The sequence below is a fragment of the Diceros bicornis genome, chromosome 12, assembly GCF_020826845.1.
Source record: "Diceros bicornis minor isolate mBicDic1 chromosome 12, mDicBic1.mat.cur, whole genome shotgun sequence".
Classification (NCBI taxonomy): domain Eukaryota; kingdom Metazoa; phylum Chordata; class Mammalia; order Perissodactyla; family Rhinocerotidae; genus Diceros; species Diceros bicornis.
This window is the reverse complement of record NC_080751.1, coordinates 53425005-53438242: the sequence shown is the minus strand read 5'-3', so window position 1 is coordinate 53438242 and position 13238 is coordinate 53425005. Positions and strand designations below refer to the sequence as shown.

The following is a 13238-nucleotide window of genomic DNA, read 5'->3' as shown; positions in this document are numbered from 1 at the left end:
TTTACCTACAGATGAGGAACCCGAGGCCCAGAGAGGTAAGTGACATGCTTTATGGAGAGCTGGGATGAGAACTCAGGCCCCTTCTCTCTCCAACTCTTGTCCTTCTTTCCTTTTTCCACGTACCTACCTCCCCATCACCCCGGGGACAGGGTTGTTAGGATCAACTAAGGAGGGGCGTAGTGTTCACAAAACGACCATAATCCATCCCCTCCCACTGAAGGCTTTCCTTCAAAGGCAGAGAAGGCAACACCCTGGGAGAGGCCCATCATGATGGGGAAGTGGAGAATACTTCACTAGACACCCCACTTCTGAGGCAAACATGCGAGCTCCTTGAGTCCCTCTCTGGAACTCAAATTCCAGTTGCCAGCTTGGTACCAGAATCTCATTAGGATAAACAAATCACAAGTCACAGCTTGTTGAAGGGATTGCTCAAGGGTCAAGCTCTAAGGCCCGGTTACCACATTGCTTGGGAGATGAAGGACACATTTCTGCAAACAGAACCAAAAAACTAATGTGGCCTCTCATGGTGAGTTCCAGAAGAGGAGCCGGGATAAAAGGCTACAAATCCCCTCAGTGACAGTATGATGAGAAGTCACGCTCAAATGAAATGCATGACCACCTGGAACCCTTCTGATATGTCTGAAGGGGCAAAGATTGAACTGAAATAGGACTTGTTTATGTCACTCCTGCTTACATGCTGCACTTGGTCCCTGGGTACATTCCTGAGCCTGCTGCACATTTGGTTCCTACAATTGTCCTTTCCCACCTTTCAAGGATAAGCTGAGCAGAAAGAGGATGGGGGGTGGGCACTCTGGATTTGTGAGCCGATGTGAATTGTTGGTGCCCTGTGCCCTACCCAGGCAGGCAGGAAAGCAACCTGCTTGTCTGTCTGCTTATCTATCTCATCCCAGCCAGTAGGGCTGGCTTTTTTGGTTGTTGTTGTGGCAGAAAAGAGTTAACATGTTTTTCTACCCAAAAAAGTCTAAAATAATGTAATAGAATATAGCCTCAAATGGGAATTTTTGATCCCTTTGTATTAAAAAATAATAACCTGCTTTATCTTATTATAAAAGTAATGCATGTTCTTGGACTCAGATTTGCAAATACTAAAAGCACATAGAAGAAAATAAAAATCACTGGTGATTCAGTCATCTAGAAATGACTTCTAACACTCTGTTGGTGTATTTCCTTATAGACTTTTTTCCATAGATATATATATGGTTTTCTCTTTTACAAAACAAGTTATATTATACACATGCTTTAACCTATTTTTTAAATCTAATAATAAGCCTTGAATACATTCTCACATTGTTAAATATTTTTACATAGCATAAATGTAATGGCTGCATAATATTTTAGGTATACTATATTTTATTTAACTAATTCTCTATTGTTTGAGCATTTAAATTGTTTCTAGTTTTTCACCATCATAAACAACACCATCAAGAAATTTTTTTAGATAAGCCAGTAGGAAATACTCGGTTGCAACCCGGTTCCTTGGGTCTATCAGTTGAAATGGAAACAAGAATGTCTATGAGAAAGGTATCTTTTGATTCTTGAGGGTGAGTTAGCATTGTTAGCAGCACTCAGCCCAGAAGTGATTTCTTTCCTCTCCAACCATGTAGATTCTGAGAAAAGAGATTAAATGGTCTTTGAAACTTAAGAATCAGAGATTCTGCAAGGGCTAGATCTGTCCGTGAGGGCTTCTTGGTGGAGGAGTGCCCAGCTAGCACAGCTGAGCTGATGGGAAGTGAGTGCGCAGGGAGAAACCCAACCAGGAGGCTCCTTAATGGACTGGAAAAGGAACAGAGACATCGGTGACCCTGGGGCCAGGGTGAGATGCCTTAGCGAACCCGGAAGTCAAATCCCATTTACAGAGGACAGACGTCCTGCTGTGGTCTCCAAAGTGTGTCCACGATAATGTTTATTTTTATCTAAAGAAGTAAGAAAGAAATTAAGCTTTACTAATAATATTATACAGTTAGGAAGAAATACATGCATATAATTGATGAATATATACATGGTAGGAGTGCATGTTCAGAAATATTTTACTGATGGGGCACACAATAAAACAAAGTTTAGAGACCACTGCCTTAAAACAGAAACTTCATAGTAGACAAAGTGAACAACAGAGGAAGGGAGCTTCCGGGGGCTGGAGCCCATGAACACTTGGCGTGGATAGTCCCAGTTTGGATCATCCTGCTTGAAATAAGAGAAAAGAAAGGAACATTGTTCTGTCCCAGAGTAGGTATTTGTGTATGTATATATGTGTGTTGAGTCTGTGTGTATGTGACTGTGTATATATCTCTGTCATTCCAATTACACTTCTCTTCTATTCCAGTTTGCCTCTCTCTCCTGACTACTCTTCCTGCTCCTACATCCTTCCAAAACCAGAGGTCTTTGCTAACGGCTGCTTATACAGACAAAGTGAGGTGAGCAATTATTGACTCTCTCATTAACCAGGTTACCTTAAAGGTGACCACTAAACCCTGAGCGCTGTAACCGCCTGACTTTAAGCCAGCACTAGCACAGTGCACCTCTGCAACAGTGCGGAGCGGTGACAAGAGGGGTGCTTCCAGGGCAAAGCTTGAGATCATGCTCTCAGTGACTCTCCACCTCCATCTCACTGACAGCATGTCCTTGTGCCATCTCCTCCCTTCCTCATCTATGGAACTTGCTCTCCAGAAAGATCTGTGAACCCACTCACATGTAGGTGTGTCAATGACTGAAGAGGCTAATTTATGAGGTCCCAGTCAATGAGCCAATAAAGCCTTAGGGCAGAAATGGGTGGCTAATGATAAGTTTCTGGATGAATGAGGAAGTGCTGGGCAGACCTTCATCGCACCAGTTGCCTATCAACACCCCAAAGGGTCAAGAGTCAGAGCATGAGACTTAGAGCCAACTCAGTCAGCCAGCTGCGGCCTCCAGTGACTGCGAGTGCAAAGGGAACTGTATCATGAGAGAGATTTCCCATCAAGCCTGCACCTACAGCTCAAAAGGTGGCCCAGTTTTCTTGCCCCTGGGATGGAGTCCACTTGAGAGGTGTTCAAGGACTCTTTTAAGAATATTGCAAACCTTTGGAGCAGGGGAAGGAATTGAAGGAATAATGAGAAATTCTGGTATTAATCTCAGCTCCTCTGAACCTGCCTAATCTAACTTCTTGAAAGGTCTAAGAATCCACAGGCCGTCAGTGCAGGGAGAGACACACAGGATCCACATGCCAACCTTCATGCAAGGAGAGAAAAATCAATGTGTAGTGGGTTGAACAGTGGTCACCAAAAGATATGTCCAAGTCCTAATCCCTCGTAGCTGTGCAAGTGACCTTATTTGGAAGCAGGGTTTTGCAGATATAATCAAGGATCTTGAGATGAGATGAGGCTACATTTAAGGTGGGACCTAAATAGAGTGACATGTGTCCCTATAAGAGACAAATTTGAGATACAGAGTCATAGAGAAGAATGCCATGTCAAGATGGAGGCAGAGATTGGAGTGATGCATTTATAAACCAAGGAACACCACAGATGACCAGCAATCACCAGAAGCTAGGAAAGAGGCATGGAAAGCATACTCCTGCAAAAGCTGTCAGAAGGTACCGACACTTCCCTTGATTTTAGACTGCTGGCTTCCAGAACTGGGAGAGAATACATTTCTGTTGTTTTAAGTGACCCAGTTTGTGTTAATTTTCTCTACAACTACAAGAAACTAACACACAAAGGTACAACAGGAGTGGACCAAAAGGCTGAATGACTCCATTCTGGCATTGCAGTACCCTAGTCATCCGCGGCAGCATCGTTAGCTGTTCCAGAGCTCTAGGACAGTGCTTCTCAATCTTTTGAAAACTAAGTCATCTTGATAAATAGAAGAATCTCAGTGGAGAGTTCCATCCAGGCCCTCCGCCAAAAACAAAAAAGCAAAAACTTGAAAACCAGTGCCCTGGAAGAAAGTTGAGTTGATACAGGAAGTATGTCAGCCCTCCCAACTGAGTCTACCCCCGTTCTTCCTGTGTATGCACATGAGTGAGGGGTTGGGGAGGGGCTGCCAATCTGTTTTCCATTTTAAAACTAGGGTTCATGCTAGAGATCAAAATCTGGTCTTGCTGGAGAAGAAAAATGTGTTCCCTTGACTACATTCCGAAACATCACAAGTAGTAGACATCAAACATGCCCCTGGCACTTCTTAAAAAGTCAGAATGCCTCAACCTGATTATTCCTCAAGATTTTATTAATTTATAAAATTGTGTTCCATCATGATCATCACTTTTTATTATCTTGCTGCTCTGAATTGTATCTCCCTTATTATTCTCAGCTACAGGGGCCATAAATTAAAATTATTCAGAATTTATACTCTTACAGTTCATTATCTATGATTGGTATTATCTCACTGCCTTTTTCTGGCCCTTCTATATCCCCTGGCAAGAAATATTGCAGTAGAGTCTAAATACCATCCAACCAATAAATGTTGAGTTTAAAAAAAAAACTCTAGTGACTACACTAGCCTAAAGGGCACCCATCACTCCTTCTATCTCCACCACCAGCATCCCTTCTGCCAACATGACAGAAAAAGTGAGATTCTAAAGATTTTGGAGTTAGGCCTGGGATGTAGGTCCTTGCTTTGCTACTGTGCAGATTGGGCACATCTTTTTTCTCTCCCTTCACCTTCACCTCTTTCCCTGAAGGTCAGCGGACATTAAGATACATCAGCCTGCTTCATGAGGAGCAACTCTACTTCAGGGAGCAGGTAGTAATGTGATCAGTTGACTCAAGAAGCAATGACTGGCCCATTATTGGAAGTCCTGAACACCTCTCAGTAACATTCCAGAAGTGTCCTTACAAAGGCTGGGAGGTCAGTCCCTTGTTTCTAAGACTGATCAAGCTTGTGTGAGTATAGATCCCTCCATCAGTCCCCAGGAAAAATGAACACAAGTTTCCAACAGTGGTGAGATGCCCCTGAGTTATGTGTGGATGTGTCTGTTCACTAAAGAACTTGATAAAGTGGACAGGCGTATCCACAGGGGCTTCTGCCATGGTTGTTCACATCACCGTCCTTAGTATTGTGACACACTACCACGTTGGAAAGAGCAACAATTTTTCAGAGAGATGGAAGTTGACAACACTTACTAAAAAATGGATATTCCAATCCTGACTGATTCATCTAATGGAAAAAGGTTCACATTCAGTGTATGTCCTGGCCCTGGGGACCTAGCTTTTTAAAAACATAAAGGCATCAATATATTTCCACACTCAGGAACACTGAGACGTGAGCATTTATTTCTTCCTCTCCTCCTCTCCTTCTTCCTTTTTTTCCTCACAGTTCTCAGTGTGACGTGCAGATGCCAGAGATCACAAGACAGAGGATGGAGGAGGAGAAACAGGTCAGAGAGTGGCAACACACAATCTATTGGCACTGTTTTAAAAAATGTTTAAAAATTTAAAAAGCACTGATTTTAGAAGTTATAAAGTCTGACTCCACAAAGTCTGTGGACAATTGCCTCTTGTTCCTCTCTCCTGATCTCACTGAACTGTGATCATAATTCAATAGCTATGAAATAAAAAAAATCTACAGTGACCAAAAATGCATGGACTGCCAGGACTGTTTCTAGAGGTTGAGAATTGGGATGCAGAGATATCCCTGGGGGTCGTTGAATGGGAGTAAGTCTGAAAAGGGGTCCACATTAATAGTATAACAAACCTAACCATGCTTCAGAATCACCTGAGAAACTTATAAAAACATACAATAAAATAGAGTCCCATGGAAACTGAAGCTGCAACGAGATACTGTATTTCATCCACCAGATGGACAAAAATGAGAAAATCTGAAGACCAGGTACTAGTGAGGGTGGATGTACACTCCTGGGGAGGAATACTAATACGTCACTAGAGGGAGTATACCTTGGTGCCACCACTTCAGAAAATAGATTGGCATTACCTATTGAAATGGAAATTGCACCCCAGGACCCAGCAATTCCACTCCCAGTTCTCTGCTCTAGGGAAACTTGTGGACATGCACACACATCAAGAGGCATGTACGGAAATGCTTACAGTAGTGTTGTTGCGAATAGCAAAAACCTGGAAACAACCCAAATGTCCAATGACAGTAGAAGAGATAAATTGTGGTGTTTTAATGCAGTGGATTCAAAACCAAATGAACCACAGCTACATGCATCAAAATGGACAAATCACAAAACGACAGTATTATTCTATTTATATAAAGGTTGCAAACCTAATCAACGTGTTGTTTGGGGCTACATACATAAGTGGTAAGGCCATAAAGAAAAGCAAATGACTGATTAACACAAAATGCAGGACAGTGGTTATCTCTGAGGGGCGGGAAAGACTTTGATCTAGGTGGAGGACAGAAGAAGTTGTAAAGGGACTGACAATAGTCAAATTCTTTTACTTGGTGGTGAGAACACGTGTTGATTTTATTGTACTCTTTAATCCATGTATATACGTTATGTCTACTTTTTTGCACATGCTAGATTTTATAATAAAATTTAAAAATGTACAGATTTCTAGGCTCCATCTCAGATCTATTAAATCAAGATCTCAGGCTCTGGGGCCTAGGCAGTATTTTTTATAAGTTCTTCAGAAGATTTGGATGCACTATCGGGTTAAGAACCACTTACCTGCACACACACACACACACACACACACACACACACCACCACAAGACACATCAGTAACCAGGTGAAAGCAGCTTAAAATATAAATTAAGGTCAAGCAATTTGAAGACAGTCATAAAAACAGAAAAGGTCAGCCTGGGAGAGTTGTAGAAAGGAAAGGTGTCTCACAGTTCAGGGTTCAAGGCTGACGTAGAAGCCTAAGAGCATGAGTTATTTTTGTGCCACCTCCGACCTCCCCCGTGACCTTACCTGAGCCCTGTCCCTGGTAGATTCCCAGTAGTATGAGCCTGAGATAATCGCCCCCAAGAACTGAGTCCAGGGCAGGCTCTCATCATAGCTTTTGCTACAAAGACAGAAACACGATGTGGTAGACAGTGTTCCTATCTAGGACTCATCACAGCAGACATCTAGACCTGGACCCACATGTACAAGCTGTGTGATCTTTAGCAAGTCACTTCCCCTCTCTGAGCCCTAGCTTTCTCATCTGCCCTGCCTCCTTCACAAAACTGGATTCCAATGAGACAGTGTAGGTGGCAGGGCTTTGCAAACTGAAAGTCCAATAAGTCCGTTACCACGTCAGTTATTATTTCTTCCTAAAAGCCAGAAACATAGGCTGTCAATTCTGGGTCAGCAGAGTTTTAGGGTCCAAGGAACTGGGAGCTCTAAGATTTACCTTAGAGAGACCTGGAGGCAGGACAGAGCTTAGTGCCTCCGCATCTCTCTCTTAAAAACTCAGCAAATATTTAACAAGCATCCACAACTTATCCAGAACCTACCTTTTCCAGTCCTTGATAATTCAGAAGATGTTCGTAAATAGCTCAGGACTACTGGAAGCCCCTTGCAAGGCTAATATGCAGCCTGAACTTTCATTAATGGCTTTGAAACTAACATTTAACCCAGTTATACAATACCTTCCAAATTAGGATTGCCAGATTTAGCAAATAAAAATGCAGGGCACTCAGTTACATTTGAATTTTCTAGTAAACTTGGAATAATTTTTAAGCATAAGTATGTCCCAACTATTACATGAGACTTATTTATACTAAAATATCATTTGTTGTTCACCTGAAGCTCAAATTTAACTGGATGTCCTGTATTTCATACGGCAACCCTATTTCAAATGAGCAAACAGATTAGCACTTTCTCCTGCATCTTACATTGGGAAATCTGCAGGAAAAAGAGTTATAAAATTCTATTCACTTGATAAGAAAGTAATGAGTTGGATTGATCTTGAAATTGGACTTGCATTCTCCCCTCCTTGTACAGCCCAAGAAGACATGCAGAGGCATGGATATTAAAAACAGGTTTTAAGGGAAACAGGATAGAGCAGGGGTGGGGAAGACTCAAAATTTCAAACGGAAATAGACATCCCAGCCCTGTCCCGACCCACGCGGGACACTTTGCAGTGGCCTCTACCCTTACCTCTGGGCATCTCCTTGGAATGCTCTGCCTCAGGCCCGTCCAACAGGTCCATCTGGGAGGCCTCCTCAGAGGGCACGCGGCGCCAGGACCAGCTCTGGTTCCCGAGGTCATGCAATGGAGGAGAATACTCCAGCTCACAGGGGAAGTCAAAGCTGCACTCCAGACCTGCAATGATAGCCAAAGGTCAGCGGGGCAAGCTGTCTCCCAAACATGACCTTCCAGCCCCATCGCTCCACTACAGGAAGTTACCCTTCATCTCACTCACAACCTTCACCCTATCCAGGGGTAGTGAGTTGCCAATTCCACAGGTGGCTAGGCTCCATATTGGTGAAAAGGGGACTGCGAGAGAAAAAGTGTCCTTCATATAATTCAGATTATGGGAGGTGTCCTCAGAAAAGGCAGGTGAAAAAAAAGAGCTAACAGGTTGGACCGTGAGAAGCTGTGTATCCTGTGAGGTTACCTGGTGACATGGAGAGGGCCTGAAGTCAAGTGGGCAGCCTGGCTTTGCAACCAGATAGGTCTGAATCTAAGCCTGGCTCTGCCACTTACCAGCTGGGTGACTCCAGGCAAGAAAATTAACCTTTCTGGCCTCAAATTTCCTCACCTGTATGTTGGGGATGATAATATCTACCTGTGGAGTTTGCTGTTAAGAACTAATTGGATAATGCATTATCTATATATGAGCCTGGGCCAAGTGGATGCTCAGGAAAAATCCTAGTCAGGTCCTGTCCTGTCTGAGAAGAGACAGGCCAAAGGGAACACAAGTCTTACTCACAGCCCTGTTTGCCAGCCCTATCAGCTACCCTACAACCCCCTCCGGAGAAGAGGGCCTAGGCTATGACAGCTAATCAGGGCTTATTCTCTCTTGGGAAGGGAATGGGGAAGGTCACTGGGTAAAGAGAGAGAGACCAGGGGGGCAGAAAGAGGTCATGCCCTGAGACTTTTTATGATTTGTTGGGGAGGTTTTTGGGGGGAATTATCCTTGTGTCCAAATCATTCCATTCCTGCCCTACTTTTAGGATAACTCACCTTCTCTTTTCCCTTCCTTACTCATTGTATATTACCCAAAGTGGTCGAAGTACTTTGTATGTGGTAAGCTCTCAATGTTTGCTGATGGATCAACAGGATATGTGCTAAAATGCAAATTATTCAGCCACCTTTTTCTTCATGGTCTCCCCTCAGCCATGTGGATGCAAAGAAAGAGAGAATGTGATATAAAGGACGGACCATTGAACTGGGAATATGGGGAATTTGGTTTGTGTCCAGATTGGGCCAGTTGCCTCTCGTGTGTTGATTTTGGTGCCCTCATCTGCAAAGCAAAGGGTTTAGATTAGATGATTCTAGAAACAAGCACTCAGCAAAACCTGGGTTCCAGCTCCAGCTCTGCCACTAATTTGTTGGTTACCTTGGACAAGCCACTTAACTTCTCTGGGCCTCAAGTTCCTCAAACACAAAATGAGACCCAGACCAGGTATTTTCTAAAGTTCCTTCTCGATTGGACTTTTTTAAGATTTCAAAGTCCTTGCTCTTAGAGGGGTTACAGCTAATTTGATAAATCAATCCGTGCAGTGGTGCTAATGGGTGCTAACTCCCAATTAATGTTGTGTATTTTAACAGCTGCTGCTGGGGCTACTGCTACCTTGATTTCCAAGACAAGTCTGGTGTTGGGAATTTCAGAATGCAGAGAAGTGGGGCTGATTCTAGCGCAGGCCGTAGGTCATTGGATTGTCCTTTAATCACACCCATACGCAGCTGGCCCTGCCCCAGAGTGAGAGTAAAATAATTCCCATTGACACTAGCCAAACTATCTGAGTTTAGGGAGGAATAAAAAAATCCTTCAATTACACCTCTACTAAGTATCTTTCTGCTTCCCGGCCAGTAGAGATTTATGTACCAGCTGCTCTCCAGGAGATGCCATTCTTCTGGTCCTAAGGTTAATACCACTCGCCCTTTCATGATTCAGACAATTCACCTTTATAACGGCAAGCAGAAACGGGCAGAGCTGGCCTAGTTTGAGTTGACATGCCACTCGCTGCCTACATATTTTATCAGCCTTGGAGACTTTCTACCTGCCTCTGGGGGCTGACCTGCTGCTGTAAGTTGGTGTCCGTGAATTGCAGTCTGCCTTAATGTTCAAGACTTGCTTACCAGGCAGTTGGTATTGATAGCAGAATGCCAGTAAAACTGATCCAACATTTTGTTCTTTGCAGCACAAAAAATTATCCTTATAATGAAAGGTGTAGCCATTAAACCTTGCTCCTCTGGGGATGGTCATAAAGATCCATCTATATTAGTGAATGACCAAGTCAGAAGATGGAAGAGAAAGCTAACAGCAACCCTCAGCCCACATCGACAACTACTGGTGCCTTTCCCAAAGCTTCAACCTCTGCTGCCCATCTCTATCTTGACTTTTCACCTCCAATTAAAGTCATCCTATTTTCATTTGGGACAGAGGTGTGGTATGCCAGCTCGGACACTGCCTGTGCGCATATTAGACAGACAACAGAATATACAGTCCCAACGTGGAGCATCATCAGTCCTGGGATCTTTGAACTCTGGAGAGTCTGATAATCAGCTGTCTTGGGGACAGAGCATGCCTAGTGAAACAGGCTAGGCACATACTCCTATTACCAAATAGGTTCATTTCAAAATTCCTGCTCTGGGGTAGCCTCCCTTTAGCTGTCAAAGCTGTACTCTTTGGCTTTAAGTAGGAACGGAGTTAACATTACTGCTCATTTTGGATGAAATTGAATTGCGCTTTTCTACATTCTGATTTAATTTCTTATAAAACATTGAGACAAGTTTCTGTCTCCCAAGCTAGCCTCAGTGCCTTTAGAGTAATAATATCTGGGACTCATCTTCTTTAAAAACACCACATTAAGTCTCATTTTCCTTAGGCCATTTCTGAGTTTCTAGACCTAGGGTACTTCTTGAATCTCTCTCTCTTTAACCCTCCTCTGACTCAATCCCTGGGCAGTAGGGACTGAAGAGTCTATTTTACAGACAGGACTCAGAGGGATCAAGGGCTTTAGTGAAGTGTTCAGCCTTAAGCAACCCAATGGCTGAGAAGGTCCCCGCCAAAGGGAAGGGGTGGGAAATAACATTCACTGACCCCCTGCTGTCTGCCAGGAACTGCGCTAGGTGATTTTCTTACATCACTATATTTAATCTGCGGAACAATATTGAGAAGTGGACAATGTCTTCTCTCTACAGACGAGGAAACTGAGGCTTAGGAATTTTACTCTACTTGCCCAAAGATCAAGGACTACCCTGAGGCCGACCCAGAATGTAAACCAGGACTGGATAACGATGAAGACTCAGGCGTTTTTCATCACACCTCCACAGCTTCAGAATCTTAATCCAGGGCTGACAGATTAAATTAAATAATATATGAGAAACCTATGAAGTGTTATATTTTGGTTATCATTAGACCCAAAGTCTGCAACCTTTTCATATCCGCCAAGGCTTCCCTAATACCCTAATAGGACAGATCTATAATTCCTCTGTCAGGCCCATTTTGCAAAGTAACTGTGACCTTTGGAAGAATCCAGAGATCTCAACTTTACTTTATGTACCTGTTAGGGCCTGGGAGAATCTAACCATTGAAAAACAGCAATGAGAAAAAGACAAACTTTTCAGAGCCTGCTGATCACATAGCTGAAATCACTTGCTACCCACTTTTTAGTCACTTCCATCATGGAAGAACGATAAGGTAATGGAATCTTCTGGAAACAGTTCACCTACTAAGAGGAGTGTCAAGTGCTGTGAAGGAAGAGTTCTTGGCAGAGCAGTGAGGATGGTTCCAGGCTCGGTTCTGCACATAACAGCTGAGGGACCTCAGTAGGTCCATTCTCCTCTCTATGCCTAATTTTTTGCATTTGAAAACTGAAAGAAATGAAGCATATGCTCTCTATGGTGCCCTCCAGCTCTGAAGGTCAGTGATTCTATAGGGCTCATCCTGGGCCAACACAATCATATCTATAGACCATCAGTCACTTTCACACTGCCTGCCTCTAAACAAGGGCTTGTTGCCACACCTAGAAGTAGATTCCCATGGAAGGAGGCTGAACACACACCACCCTCCATGGGGACTCAGGTTTCTCAAAGAATTAAGAAGGAAAACTCAGGCAAGTTTTACAGATGACTGTTCCTGGGTGAGTGAGTGAGTGTGAGTGTGTGTGTGTGTGTGTGTGCGTTTTCATGCATTTTTATCCGTTTGTACCTATATTCTGAAACCTTTCAGGGTATGAGTCACATTTCAAAAACTGAATTCATTAACAAGTAGCTTCAAGACATTGTTCTAGTATAAAATGCAGCCATTCAGATGAGTATTACAGTAACTGACCAGAAAAGCCCTGTGGTAGTCCTACCCAGAGAGATGCCCAGGCCCCTTATCAAACTCCCTTGGCTGTAAAGGAATTGGCAATGACCACCAATCTTGACACTGAATCTGAGGGTGGAACCTAGCCTTTAGGAATGTGCAAGATTACTAAAACAGCCATGCCCAAGTCCTGTGCCTAGGAAACTAGCATTGGCTGTTCAGGCAGAGACGGAGGACCTCTCACTAATTTCCTCAGTCATCTTGAGTCAAATTCGGGTCAGGGGACCAGCAACCTCTTTCAGTTTTTAAGACACCCGCTCCAGGGCTAGCTGGTTTCCAGGTGACCACAGGGTGGCAGAGGCCTTAAAGAACAGCCACCCTGGGTCAGGTCCACAGGAGCCCGCTTGTTGATGTCACTCAGTCTCTGCCCACTATGAGGTTTGGAAATAAATATTACAGGTGAAAAGCAGAGTCATAAAAAAAGAGAAGAACACCATGATTATCAATCCCATACTACTTCACCCTTCTTCATTTTGACTCTTATTATGAGTGTTTTGGAAGTCAAGCTTGGGGTCTCACTTACCTTCTTGACTCTGGCAGCACTGGGTATGTGTTTATAGAAGGCCGCGAGCCCCGAGGGGAGGACTCCATGAAGACCTCGGGATGTCTTTTCATAATTGGTGTTTAATGAGGGCTTACTGTGGTCAGACACTATGCCGAGCACCTTCCATCATTATCTTATTGAATCCCTATGAAGTAGGAAGGATTATCCCCATTTAACAGATGAAGACACTGGGGCTTAGAGGAGTGAAGTCACAACTGAGTTACTCAGATAGGAAGTGACAGAGCGGGCTTTCACTGATCTGCTTCCTC

At 43.6% G+C, this 13238-nt stretch overlaps 1 protein-coding gene across 1 annotated transcript in view; it reads right to left on the bottom strand.

The window, feature by feature from the left end:
* The window catches only part of ALK (ALK receptor tyrosine kinase), a 693809-nt gene that overhangs the window by 459412 nt on the left and 221159 nt on the right, over positions 1-13238 (bottom strand). The window contains exon 3 of the mRNA XM_058551519.1: positions 8045-8209. Within this exon, the coding sequence (XP_058407502.1) occupies positions 8045-8209 (165 nt within the window). The remainder of the gene's footprint in view (positions 1-8044; positions 8210-13238) is intronic.